The 13272-nt window shown below is 45.0% G+C and overlaps 1 protein-coding gene across 1 annotated transcript in view; it reads right to left on the minus strand.

Moving 5' to 3' along the window:
* Nucleotides 1-10611, minus strand: part of LOC126335067 (uncharacterized) — a 45689-nt gene extending 35078 nt beyond the window's left edge. Inside the window, exon 1 of the mRNA XM_049997952.1 lies at nt 10319-10611. Within this exon, the coding sequence (XP_049853909.1) occupies nt 10319-10513 (195 nt within the window). The 5' untranslated portion in view covers nt 10514-10611. The remainder of the gene's footprint in view (nt 1-10318) is intronic.
* Nucleotides 10612-13272: the final 2661 nt, after the last annotated feature.

Here is a 13272-nt window from a genome sequence, read left to right on the forward strand (position 1 = left end):
CAGAGAGTGACAGAGAGTGACAGAGAGTGACAGAGAGTGACAGAGAGTGACAGAGAGTGACAGAGAGTGACAGAGAGTGACAGAGAGTGACAGAGAGTGACAGAGAGTGACAGAGAGTGACAGAGAGTGACAGAGAGTGACAGAGAGTGACAGAGAGTGACAGAGAGTGACAGAGAGTGACAGAGAGTGACAGAGAGTGACAGAGAGTGACAGAGAGTGACAGAGAGTGACAGAGAGTGACAGAGAGTGACAGAGAGTGACAGAGAGTGACAGAGAGTGACAGAGAGTGACAGAGAGTGACAGAGAGTGACAGAGAGTGACAGAGAGTGACAGAGAGTGACAGAGAGTGACAGAGAGTGACAGAGAGTGACAGAGAGTGACAGAGAGTGACAGAGAGTGACAGAGAGTGACAGAGAGTGACAGAGAGTGACAGAGAGTGACAGAGAGTGACAGAGAGTGACAGAGAGTGACAGAGAGTGACAGAGAGTGACAGAGAGTGACAGAGAGTGACAGAGAGTGACAGAGAGTGACAGAGAGTGACAGAGAGTGACAGAGAGTGACAGAGAGTGACAGAGAGTGACAGAGAGTGACAGAGAGTGACAGAGAGTGACAGAGAGTGACAGAGAGTGACAGAGAGTGACAGAGAGTGACAGAGAGTGACAGAGAGTGACAGAGAGTGACAGAGAGTGACAGAGAGTGACAGAGAGTGACAGAGAGTGACAGAGAGTGACAGAGAGTGACAGAGAGTGACAGAGAGTGACAGAGAGTGACAGAGAGTGACAGAGAGTGACAGAGAGTGACAGAGAGTGACAGAGAGTGACAGAGAGTGACAGAGAGTGACAGAGAGTGACAGAGAGTGACAGAGAGTGACAGAGAGTGACAGAGAGTGACAGAGAGTGACAGAGAGTGACAGAGAGTGACAGAGAGTGACAGAGAGTGACAGAGAGTGACAGAGAGTGACAGAGAGTGACAGAGAGTGACAGAGAGTGACAGAGAGTGACAGAGAGTGACAGAGAGTGACAGAGAGTGACAGAGAGTGACAGAGAGTGACAGAGAGTGACAGAGAGTGACAGAGAGTGACAGAGAGTGACAGAGAGTGACAGAGAGTGACAGAGAGTGACAGAGAGTGACAGAGAGTGACAGAGAGTGACAGAGAGTGACAGAGAGTGACAGAGAGTGACAGAGAGTGACAGAGAGTGACAGAGAGTGACAGAGAGTGACAGAGAGTGACAGAGAGTGACAGAGAGTGACAGAGAGTGACAGAGAGTGACAGAGAGTGACAGAGAGTGACAGAGAGTGACAGAGAGTGACAGAGAGTGACAGAGAGTGACAGAGAGTGACAGAGAGTGACAGAGAGTGACAGAGAGTGACAGAGAGTGACAGAGAGTGACAGAGAGTGACAGAGAGTGACAGAGAGTGACAGAGAGTGACAGAGAGTGACAGAGAGTGACAGAGAGTGACAGAGAGTGACAGAGAGTGACAGAGAGTGACAGAGAGTGACAGAGAGTGACAGAGAGTGACAGAGAGTGACAGAGAGTGACAGAGAGTGACAGAGAGTGACAGAGAGTGACAGAGAGTGACAGAGAGTGACAGAGAGTGACAGAGAGTGACAGAGAGTGACAGAGAGTGACAGAGAGTGACAGAGAGTGACAGAGAGTGACAGAGAGTGACAGAGAGTGACAGAGAGTGACAGAGAGTGACAGAGAGTGACAGAGAGTGACAGAGAGTGACAGAGAGTGACAGAGAGTGACAGAGAGTGACAGAGAGTGACAGAGAGTGACAGAGAGTGACAGAGAGTGACAGAGAGTGACAGAGAGTGACAGAGAGTGACAGAGAGTGACAGAGAGTGACAGAGAGTGACAGAGAGTGACAGAGAGTGACAGAGAGTGACAGAGAGTGACAGAGAGTGACAGAGAGTGACAGAGAGTGACAGAGAGTGACAGAGAGTGACAGAGAGTGACAGAGAGTGACAGAGAGTGACAGAGAGTGACAGAGAGTGACAGAGAGTGACAGAGAGTGACAGAGAGTGACAGAGAGTGACAGAGAGTGACAGAGAGTGACAGAGAGTGACAGAGAGTGACAGAGTGACAGAGAGTGACAGAGAGTGACAGAGAGTGACAGAGAGTGACAGAGAGTGACAGAGAGTGACAGAGAGTGACAGAGAGTGACAGAGAGTGACAGAGAGTGACAGAGAGTGACAGAGAGTGACAGAGAGTGACAGAGAGTGACAGAGAGTGACAGAGAGTGACAGAGAGTGACAGAGAGTGACAGAGAGTGACAGAGAGTGACAGAGAGTGACAGAGAGTGACAGAGAGTGACAGAGAGTGACAGAGAGTGACAGAGAGTGACAGAGAGTGACAGAGAGTGACAGAGAGTGACAGAGAGTGACAGAGAGTGACAGAGAGTGACAGAGAGTGACAGAGAGTGACAGAGAGTGACAGAGAGTGACAGAGAGTGACAGAGAGTGACAGAGAGTGACAGAGAGTGACAGAGAGTGACAGAGAGTGACAGAGAGTGACAGAGAGTGACAGAGAGTGACAGAGAGTGACAGAGAGTGACAGAGAGTGACAGAGAGTGACAGAGAGTGACAGAGAGTGACAGAGAGTGACAGAGAGTGACAGAGAGTGACAGAGAGTGACAGAGAGTGACAGAGAGTGACAGAGAGTGACAGAGAGTGACAGAGAGTGACAGAGAGTGACAGAGAGTGACAGAGAGTGACAGAGAGTGACAGAGAGTGACAGAGAGTGACAGAGAGTGACAGAGAGTGACAGAGAGTGACAGAGAGTGACAGAGAGTGACAGAGAGTGACAGAGAGTGACAGAGAGTGACAGAGAGTGACAGAGAGTGACAGAGAGTGACAGAGAGTGACAGAGAGTGACAGAGAGTGACAGAGAGTGACAGAGAGTGACAGAGAGTGACAGAGAGTGACAGAGAGTGACAGAGAGTGACAGAGAGTGACAGAGAGTGACAGAGAGTGACAGAGAGTGACAGAGAGTGACAGAGAGTGACAGAGAGAGTGACAGAGAGTGACAGAGAGTGACAGAGAGTGACAGAGAGTGACAGAGAGTGACAGAGAGTGACAGAGAGTGACAGAGAGTGACAGAGAGTGACAGAGAGTGACAGAGAGTGACAGAGAGTGACAGAGAGTGACAGAGAGTGACAGAGAGTGACAGAGAGTGACACTAGATCGCGTGTTAGAGAGTGACAGAGAGTGACAGAGAGTGACAGAGAGTGACAGAGAGGACAGAGTGACAGAGAGTGACAGAGAGTGACCAGAGAGTGACAGAGAGTGACAGAGAGTGACAGAGAGTGACAGAGAGTGACAGAGAGTGACAGAGAGTGACAGAGAGTGACAGAGAGTGACAGAGAGTGACAGAGAGTGACAGAGAGTGACAGAGAGTGACAGAGAGTGACAGAGAGTGACAGAGAGTGACAGAGAGTGACAGAGAGTGACAGAGAGTGACAGAGAGTGACAGAGAGTGACAGAGAGTGACAGAGAGTGACAGAGAGTGACAGAGAGTGACAGAGAGTGACAGAGAGTGACAGAGAGTGACAGAGAGTGACAGAGAGTGACAGAGAGTGACAGAGAGTGACAGAGAGTGACAGAGAGTGACAGAGAGTGACAGAGAGTGACAGAGAGTGACAGAGAGTGACAGAGAGTGACAGAGAGTGACAGAGAGTGACAGAGAGTGACAGAGAGTGACAGAGAGTGACAGAGAGTGACAGAGAGTGACAGAGAGTGACAGAGAGTGACAGAGAGTGACAGAGAGTGACAGAGAGTGACAGAGAGTGACAGAGAGTGACAGAGAGTGACAGAGAGTGACAGAGAGTGACAGAGAGTGACAGAGAGTGACAGAGAGTGACAGAGAGTGACAGAGAGTGACAGAGAGTGACAGAGAGTGACAGAGAGTGACAGAGAGTGACAGAGAGTGACAGAGAGTGACAGAGAGTGACAGAGAGTGACAGAGAGTGACAGAGAGTGACAGAGAGTGACAGAGAGTGACAGAGAGTGACAGAGAGTGACAGAGAGTGACAGAGAGTGACAGAGAGTGACAGAGAGTGACAGAGAGTGACAGAGAGTGACAGAGAGTGACAGAGAGTGACAGAGAGTGACAGAGAGTGACAGAGAGTGACAGAGAGTGACAGAGAGTGACAGAGAGTGACAGAGAGTGACAGAGAGTGACAGAGAGTGACAGAGAGTGACAGAGAGTGACAGAGAGTGACAGAGAGTGACAGAGAGTGACAGAGAGTGACAGAGAGTGACAGAGAGTGACAGAGAGTGACAGAGAGTGACAGAGAGTGACAGAGAGTGACAGAGAGTGACAGAGAGTGACAGAGAGTGACAGAGAGTGACAGAGAGTGACAGAGAGTGACAGAGAGTGACAGAGAGTGACAGAGAGTGACAGAGAGTGACAGAGAGTGACAGAGAGTGACAGAGAGTGACAGAGAGTGACAGAGAGTGACAGAGAGTGACAGAGAGTGACAGAGAGTGACAGAGAGTGACAGAGAGTGACAGAGAGTGACAGAGAGTGACAGAGAGTGACAGAGAGTGACAGAGAGTGACAGAGAGTGACAGAGAGTGACAGAGAGTGACAGAGAGTGACAGAGAGTGACAGAGAGTGACAGAGAGTGACAGAGAGTGACAGAGAGTGACAGAGAGTGACAGAGAGTGACAGAGAGTGACAGAGAGTGACAGAGAGTGACAGAGAGTGACAGAGAGTGACAGAGAGTGACAGAGAGTGACAGAGAGTGACAGAGAGTGACAGAGAGTGACAGAGAGTGACAGAGAGTGACAGAGAGTGACAGAGAGTGACAGAGAGTGACAGAGAGTGACAGAGAGTGACAGAGAGTGACAGAGAGTGACAGAGAGTGACAGAGAGTGACAGAGAGTGACAGAGAGTGACAGAGAGTGACAGAGAGTGACAGAGAGTGACAGAGAGTGACAGAGAGTGACAGAGAGTGACAGAGAGTGACAGAGAGTGACAGAGAGTGACAGAGAGTGACAGAGAGTGACAGAGAGTGACAGAGAGTGACAGAGAGTGACAGAGAGTGACAGAGAGTGACAGAGAGTGACAGAGAGTGACAGAGAGTGACAGAGAGTGACAGAGAGTGACAGAGAGTGACAGAGAGTGACAGAGAGTGACAGAGAGTGACAGAGAGTGACAGAGAGTGACAGAGAGTGACAGAGAGTGACAGAGAGTGACAGAGAGTGACAGAGAGTGACAGAGAGTGACAGAGAGTGACAGAGAGTGACAGAGAGTGACAGAGAGTGACAGAGAGTGACAGAGAGTGACAGAGAGTGACAGAGAGTGACAGAGAGTGACAGAGAGTGACAGAGAGTGACAGAGAGTGACAGAGAGTGACAGAGAGTGACAGAGAGTGACAGAGAGTGACAGAGAGTGACAGAGAGTGACAGAGAGTGCAGTTGATACCGCATTGAATTTTCTCGATACATGACATAACGCAACCAATAAGATAATTTTATATTGCATTTATTGACGTGGCTTCACTGTAGAAGTACAGCTGCATCACGTAGCTAAAGTTTGTCAAAAATACGCCGTAACATGATATATGCTCCAGCACATAATTGTACAGCCTACGAGAATGTAGTTCGCGATACCGCCTTCCTATGACCAGTGGCGTCGTATCGATACTTTTGAAATAAAGATAGTAACTAATGTTTCGTTTGACCTGAAACACCGTTTCGCTTGGAAGGTAACAACCTTGTTGGGAGCTCTCGATGTCAACGAATGAGTCGGAACTATTTTTTATGCATTTAACAATTACGTTTACGTCCCGGTTGAAGATAGCTGTTTTCCCTCTCTTGCATGTTATTTCAAAATTTTTAAACCTATACCGCATAGCATTTGCTACAGCGACAAGTGTTAATGGTCGCTTCTTTGGCTTTTTCAACGGATCCCGAGGCTGCAAATGCACACACTCCACTGCAGTGGGCACGCTCTACTGGTGTTATGCCCTGCATGCATTTAAAGCGTCATGACCGACTGCTACCGCCAGAGAAATGACCATTAAAACCTATCCACTGCGCTTAAAATCATCTGTCAGAGATATTACTAACATCAAGCCTTAACTTCAGAAAGAAATATTTGAGATTATTTGTCCGGAAGACAGCTGCATGTTGTAAATCAGTCGTGGACCGTGGTAAAACAGAAAAAGAAAATTAAAATCTTTGAGAAGTGATGTTACAAAAGGATGCTATGATGAGAAGTAATCTGATAGGACTGATTCTCCGCAGAATCGGCAAAAAACTAGTATGTGGAAAAAAAATTAATTGAAGAACAGACAGGATGGTAGGATGGGTGTTAAGATACATGGGAATAACTTCCGTAGTACTGTAGGGAGCCGTGGACTGCAGAAAATGTAGGTAAAGACAAATCGGAATATATATGGAACAAGTAATTTAGGAAATTCTCATTATGAGAGTATGAAGGGCGATCTTTTTTAACTGTTAGAAACTATCCAAAAGCCAAGATCGCACAAAATAAATATTATTCAAGACATGTTTTCAACAGTGCATATTTAGTATGTGTCCAACATACGTGAACATATGTGTCATACGGTATGTATTTGTATAATGTAACAATTACCTGTGAGCAGTATGTAAATGGGCATGGTTTTTGAACAAGATTCTGTGTGTTTTCAAGTATGTTAGCTATGACAAACGGTTATAATGTGCTGAATTTTATCCACTTCACGTCTTGTGCAAGAGTTGAGCGTAAACTGAACATTTTTTGCTACACAAAAATGCTTAAGACTTGAAGATGACAGCTAATACTGTTGAAACCCGTAGATTTGAATAAAAAGTATTTTGTACGATCTTAGCTTTCGAATGTTTTTTAACAAATAACTGAGGACATTGCTTATACATGCTAGCTGAGAAACGTTTGATGCAACAGATGAAGTAGTAGTGGTTATCACCACACCAGTAACAGTCAGATAAGGGAGAAAAAGTTTTATGCCGGTAATTGAAAAGTCATGGCTTTAGGATGTCATAGTTACCGTGTTGATATAGTCACTGCTGGAAGCAGCTTCGTTGTATTCTTCGTCGTTTCGAAGACGTAATTTGAAGCAGTTTTGAAATTTATGTAACCTCTGATGACTCGCTGTATTCTGATTGGAACCTTAATTTCTTATGAAGTATTCGAATTTCTCGTGACATGCAAGCTGGCATAACCGACTCAAACGTACTTTCACTTTGCAACCTTAAATAGACACAAGACTACATTACAGATATCGCCCACATCTTTATTTAGGAAGGTAATATCAAAATGTTCAATTCAGTGATAAGGTTGTTCTAGTCAGAATCGACAACAAACAAGTACCAACAACGACAGTTCAGGTATACATGCAAACGTCGCAAGCCAAACATGAAGAGAGAGAGCATGCATATGAGGATATTTGAAGGGTAATGCAGTATGTAAAAAGAGATGAAAATCCAATAGTCATGGGGTACTGGAGTGCAGTTGTAGAGAAAGGAGTAGAAGAAAGGGTTACAGGAGAATACTGGCTTGGGACAAGGAATGGGACAGGAGACATGCTAATTGAGTTCTGTAATAAATTTCAGCTAGTAATGGCGAATATTCTGTTCAAGGACCACAGAAGAAGGAGATATACTTGGAGAAGGCCGGATGATAAGGCAAGATTTCAGTTAGATTATATCATGGCCAGACAAATTCCGAAATCAGATACTGGTTTGTAAGGCGTACACAGGAGCGGATATAGACTCAGATCACAATGTAATAATGATTAACATTCGACTGAAGTTTTATAAATTAGTCAGGAAGAATCTATATGCAAAGAAGTGAGATACATAATCACTGAGTAATGAGATATTCTTGAAGTTTTCTAAGGCTACAGACTCGGCAATGAGGAATAGCTCAGTAGGCAGTACAGTTGAAGAGGAATGACATCTCCAAAAAGAGCAATCACAGAAGTTCGAAAGAAAACAGTTACAAAGAGGGTAACTGAGAAGAAACCGTGGTAACAGGAGAAATACTTCAGTTGATCGGTGAAAGAAGGCAGTAAAAAATGTCCAGGGAAATATAGGAATAAAAAAATACAAGTCGCTGAGGAATGGAATAAAAAGGAAGTGCAGGGAAGCTAAGACAAAGGTTGAATGAGAAATGTGAAGAAAATAAAAAACCTTGGAAAGTTACTCAGCAGGTTTTTATGGCCTTCACGCAATTTCCACCACATTGGATTATTACACATTTCGTCGCACAGACTGTGTTTCATCGCTGCAGGTGTTTACGAAGCACGACACAGCCCATTAAATTTGGCCGATGGCTATCAATCAGTATCTCGTCTATGGGATACAAAACGTATTTTAACAAACTTCGGACGGATCCAAAGTTTATTTTACGCCATACTTTACGGATGGGTCATCATTCGTATTTTCTACACACTGTCTGCAGCAGGAGTCAATAAATGAAACTTGATTGCCTTCATGTACGTTTTTGCTTATTTAGCATTTTGATCATATTTTAATATTTAAAATAGTTATTTTCGTCTAAGTTCCTCCCGCTTTTAGAGATAGCTGTGTTCGCGAAAAGGGAGGAAATGAACGAACCTAGAATAATTTGCGAGGTTTTTTATGATTATTCGGTAGTTCCTAGACAATGAATTTCGGAATACCTGTGAAAAGTTTTTTTTGTTTTCGAGGACCAGGACATGTGGGGATTTGGGCGTGTAATGCGTTCCGAATAAAACAAACTTTCAAATATTATAAGGTGAGATAATTGGTTTGCATCGGACCGAATCTGAGAAAAAAAAGTAACATTCGTTGGTTTCGCCAAGTCACAACCAAACTGTCAGCTGCCAACCTATCACAAGCCGCTAACTACGCTATAGATCAGTCTGTCCCCGTAACATTCATATATTAAAAAAATAGAAACAAAAATTAGCATTTTCTTTAACTTAAGGGTAGCGGGCGTCGGCATTGACTCATGACGTCCTGTAGTGAGCGACGTCATAATTATGCCAAGACAAATCGTGAAAGTAACAGCATTTGCATTCTATAATAGTTTTTTTTTTAAAAATACACAGGGCGGCGGTGACAGACTGGTCTGTAGCGTAGCCAGAGGTGAGCGTTACGCTGGAAGGTGAAAGTTTGATTGTAACAGGCCACAAAAACTAGTGGAATGTCTTGAGACTACAGTTGTTACGGAGCGTATTATACGAATGTTGGCCACGAGTAAGTGGTTTATGTCTGCTCTCATGGCGCTTCGAGTCAAATCAGATGGGTGATATCGGCAAGCACCGCATTTCACATATCACAATATCCGTTTTTAAAAAAGAAACAGTGACGTTAAAGGAGAGGAGGGCAGCGCAGTGGTTAATTTCGATGGAGAACTAACGAAGGAAGATGGAGCTACAGACGTAACGCTCCGCTCTGTTATGGAGCCGGCGCCTCCATGTTAAATGCAACAAAAACAGACTGCGACTGCTTTTTGCTGTTAATTTTTGTTGTGTACAGACAAGGGTGGCTTTAAATACGAAGTGGTACAGTGGTTTTGTGACTAATACTGCAACACTAAAACATTTTCAGAAGCTTTTCTGGTCTTAAATTTGATCAGGCATTTCGCCTCGTTAATGCAACTTTCTTTTTGTTATACGTTTATAATAGCAAAGAGAAGTATGCAATGAAAAGAATGCTTTGGTAACCCAGTATTTTCCTAAACTCTGAGGCGGTTCTCCCCTCCAGTGAGCAGCTGTCAATGGCCACTTCTTTGGCGTTTTTAATCAGTCCTGAGACTGCAAATGCACGCAGGGCACAGCTCCGGTAGGGACTGCGTGCCTTAAAAACGCCAAATAAGCTGCCATTTAGAGCTGCTCACTGGGAGGGGGGAATCCAAACACAGGGTTAACACCGACTGACCATACTGATGTTCGGTCTGTGTTCTCTTCCCGAAAATATAGAGAACGCATTTTTTTGCTATGTTTGATCGGTTTCCAGTCTTTCTTCTTTCTTTCTCACAGCGTTCACCCAGAGAGCTTTTAGAGCTGGACTGAAGTGAAATGCACAGTCAAATAACATATGTAAAGCCACTATAATAATAGTATAAACTGCAACCTAAATTCATTTATATAAAAGAAAATGACCGAGCACATTTACGATTTATCTACACTTTAGATTATAATCAGAACGATTTACACGCCCGTCAATTTTGGATCAAAACAGTCCTATCAGAACATAATATTTGGGACAACCAACAGTGTTGATGTCGGCTCCAAGTTTGTGAGGTCTTGACTGCTGCTCCTATGCGATTTTCAGCACAGCCCCATCTCCGGAACGCACCTGGTAGCGCGCGGTCCTGTCGAGGTAGTACTGCAGTCTGCAGAGGGCCACCTCGACGGCGGCGGTGAGCGTGGCCAGGTAGCGGCTGCTCAGGTCCCAGCTGGACCGCTCGCCCTCCACAGACGCTGACGTGCACGCGGCGCGGCGGTGGATGCGCCTCCTGCGGCGGGAACCCCGCTGCCCAGCTTCACTCATGGCGCACAGGCTGCCGCCGTCTACAGGTTCGCATCGATCCGTGCACTGGTGTGGGGCCACCACACCTCGCTCAAGTTCAATCCGTGAGCGCCAGGGTGCGCTCACTCAAAACCGTCGTGCCTAAAGGCCTATAACGCCCCAGGGCGCATCAGTTTATCAACCGACCGACCGACGCATTTCCTGGTAGCCTATACATCTCCCAACCGACTGCACTCACCTGTTGTGATCTGTTTGTCTGAACTTCAACATGTGTATGTTCTACGAGATCCCTCTTGGTTTTACATAGCAACAGAAAAGGTGTGCCTTGGTTGTTTTAAAGATAAAAAGACAAAAAAAAGAGAGAAAGCTGTAGGCAGTGGCTAATGTAAGGAAATAAATTCACTTAAGTTCTGTTACTTAAGTAACTGGTATTTGATGTTGTTCGAAATTATCTAAGAATGAATCAATCATGCATTTCGGAGCTGATGAACATCATCAGGCCATTCTTAACGAAAGAGAGTACAGTCATGGGAGAGGCTGTAAGCTGCGAGGAGATGCCGTTACTTACATTATGATATCTAGCCACTGACATGCGTTAAGAGGACCTCAGATTCAATGGTGGGGTATCTCCACAATTATTAACTAGAATGATTTCTGAAACCAACTAGGTGATTTATAGTTGACTGAAGAAATACATGCTAAAGCAAAATAAATAAAACAAAAGAAGTTTATGCAAACTTTACTAATTTATGTTCAAAAAATGGCTATGAGCGCTATGGGACTCAACATTTGTGGTCATCCGTTCCATAGAGCTTAGAACTACTTAATCCTAACTAACCTAAGGACATCACACACATCTATGTCCGAGGCAGGATTCTAACCTGCGACCGTAGCGGTCGCGCGGTTCCAGACTGAAGTGCCTAGAACCACTCGGTCACAGCGGCCGGCTGCTAATTTATGTATGTAACATAAAAGGTAATCTGTAAGTTTAAGAAACTCATTTCAAATTCCAAGAAGAAAGACAAGTCATGTTGATGGCGAACATCATCCTAATAAATACCATGGTAGATACATAACAAATGAAGCATTTAGCAACTGTTAGAACAAGAACAGAGGGCTTGTATGTAGGCTGGACTTTTTAACACATATAACGATGAAACAAGTGCATTTTATGCATTAACTTCCACTGACGGTCAATATTTCGGTTTTTAATTTCATTTCCGATAAGCATGGGAAATAAAATCTAAAAACGGAGATACGGAAGGTCGACGGACCTTTATTCTCTGTCCTACAGAAATCCGTTATGGACTGCTATATTATTCGCACGACAAATTCCACAAACATCTGCAACCCTTCGCACCATGCCATGTATGTTAAACAGCATTTAATACCGCGTGCAGTTAGAGATGACGAACTTTAGTCGGGAGGTTGGCACAATAGCAGTACACACAGATAATTAGTTGGGTGGAGTGGCGCTCGGATCGGCTGTCGGATGGTCTACCCGCCCGACACAGCAGCAAGGGAAATTCGTCGGTCGGTCGGTCAAAAAACCTAGACACCTCCGGCCGACCGACAAAATGGACGCTTTGGCCGACTCACCGTTCTACCAACTTTTCTTGTCGGGATGTCAGTTGGGTAGGACCATGCGACAGCCGATCCCACATCATTCCACCCAACAAATTGTGCCGTGTGTAGCGCTGTTGTGCTAACATCCTCACTAAAATTCGTCTTTTGTCAATGTTCTAACATTCATGACAGACTGAGAGACGGACGAAGGTTTAATGACAGTGTTTCTAGAGAAATTTAAAGATTGCAGATGTTTATAGGACACGTCGCGCGAGAATAGAGCAAGTACAGTAGATTTTATTTCCGATACGAATCGGAAGTGAAACCTAAAAACCGAAATATAGACAGTCAATGGACTGTTATATTCATAAAATATACTTACTTCATTGTTAACCCTAATTTACTCAACCTGTAAGGTGTCAGGCAAATCCAACACCTTCCATGAAAACCCTGACATGATAAGCAAATCCAGTAGTAAGTCACATAGCTCCGAATAAATCGTGACATTAAATTAACCAAAGTAATACGAGTAGCTAGTGAGGAAATGGAATACCACAGACTAACACCAGAACGCCTAAATGCATTCATACCTTCCCACCGTGAGACAGACGCAGTTCCGAGGGGAGAAACGAGAACAGAAGCCGAGAGCAGAGCCGTGTTAAGCTGGAAGGCCCTACGATAACCGCTAGGACCCCCCCCCCCCTCCCCCCAGCCCATGTTAAAAGCTAGAGTCCTCCAGAAGAACAATATAGATCTTACGATATCACTAAAAGGACCACACCAGCTGCAAGTTTTAACGTGAGACTTTTTCGCGTCTCTGTTACGTTGCGAACGTTAAAAACATTGCCCCACCACGAAAAGTATAACGTTTCTCACTGGATAGACATAATTTTTGTAGGCGGAGCTTACGGTTAACATTGAGACCCTGATTGGTCAGATGAAAACACAGCCAGATAGTTTTTTTAAACCAACTTCGGTAAATTGTAGTAAGGAGAAGATAGGAGAGAGTTGCTTCCGAGACGGCGAGGTGAGCGGAGCTGTGCTGTCCGCTGCCCCCTGACGAACACCGACAAGGTAATAAACGCACGCGATGCCGCATTTTTGAGCGCATAAGGCTTTCCTCAAAACTGCAGAAATCCGATCTGTTACATCTCCGTTTTGCGTAATACTAGTGTCGATCGTCAATTAAATCTCATGGTATTCACATTTGATAC

Source organism: Schistocerca gregaria, chromosome 2 (genome assembly GCF_023897955.1).
Source record: "Schistocerca gregaria isolate iqSchGreg1 chromosome 2, iqSchGreg1.2, whole genome shotgun sequence".
Taxonomy (NCBI): domain Eukaryota; kingdom Metazoa; phylum Arthropoda; class Insecta; order Orthoptera; family Acrididae; genus Schistocerca; species Schistocerca gregaria.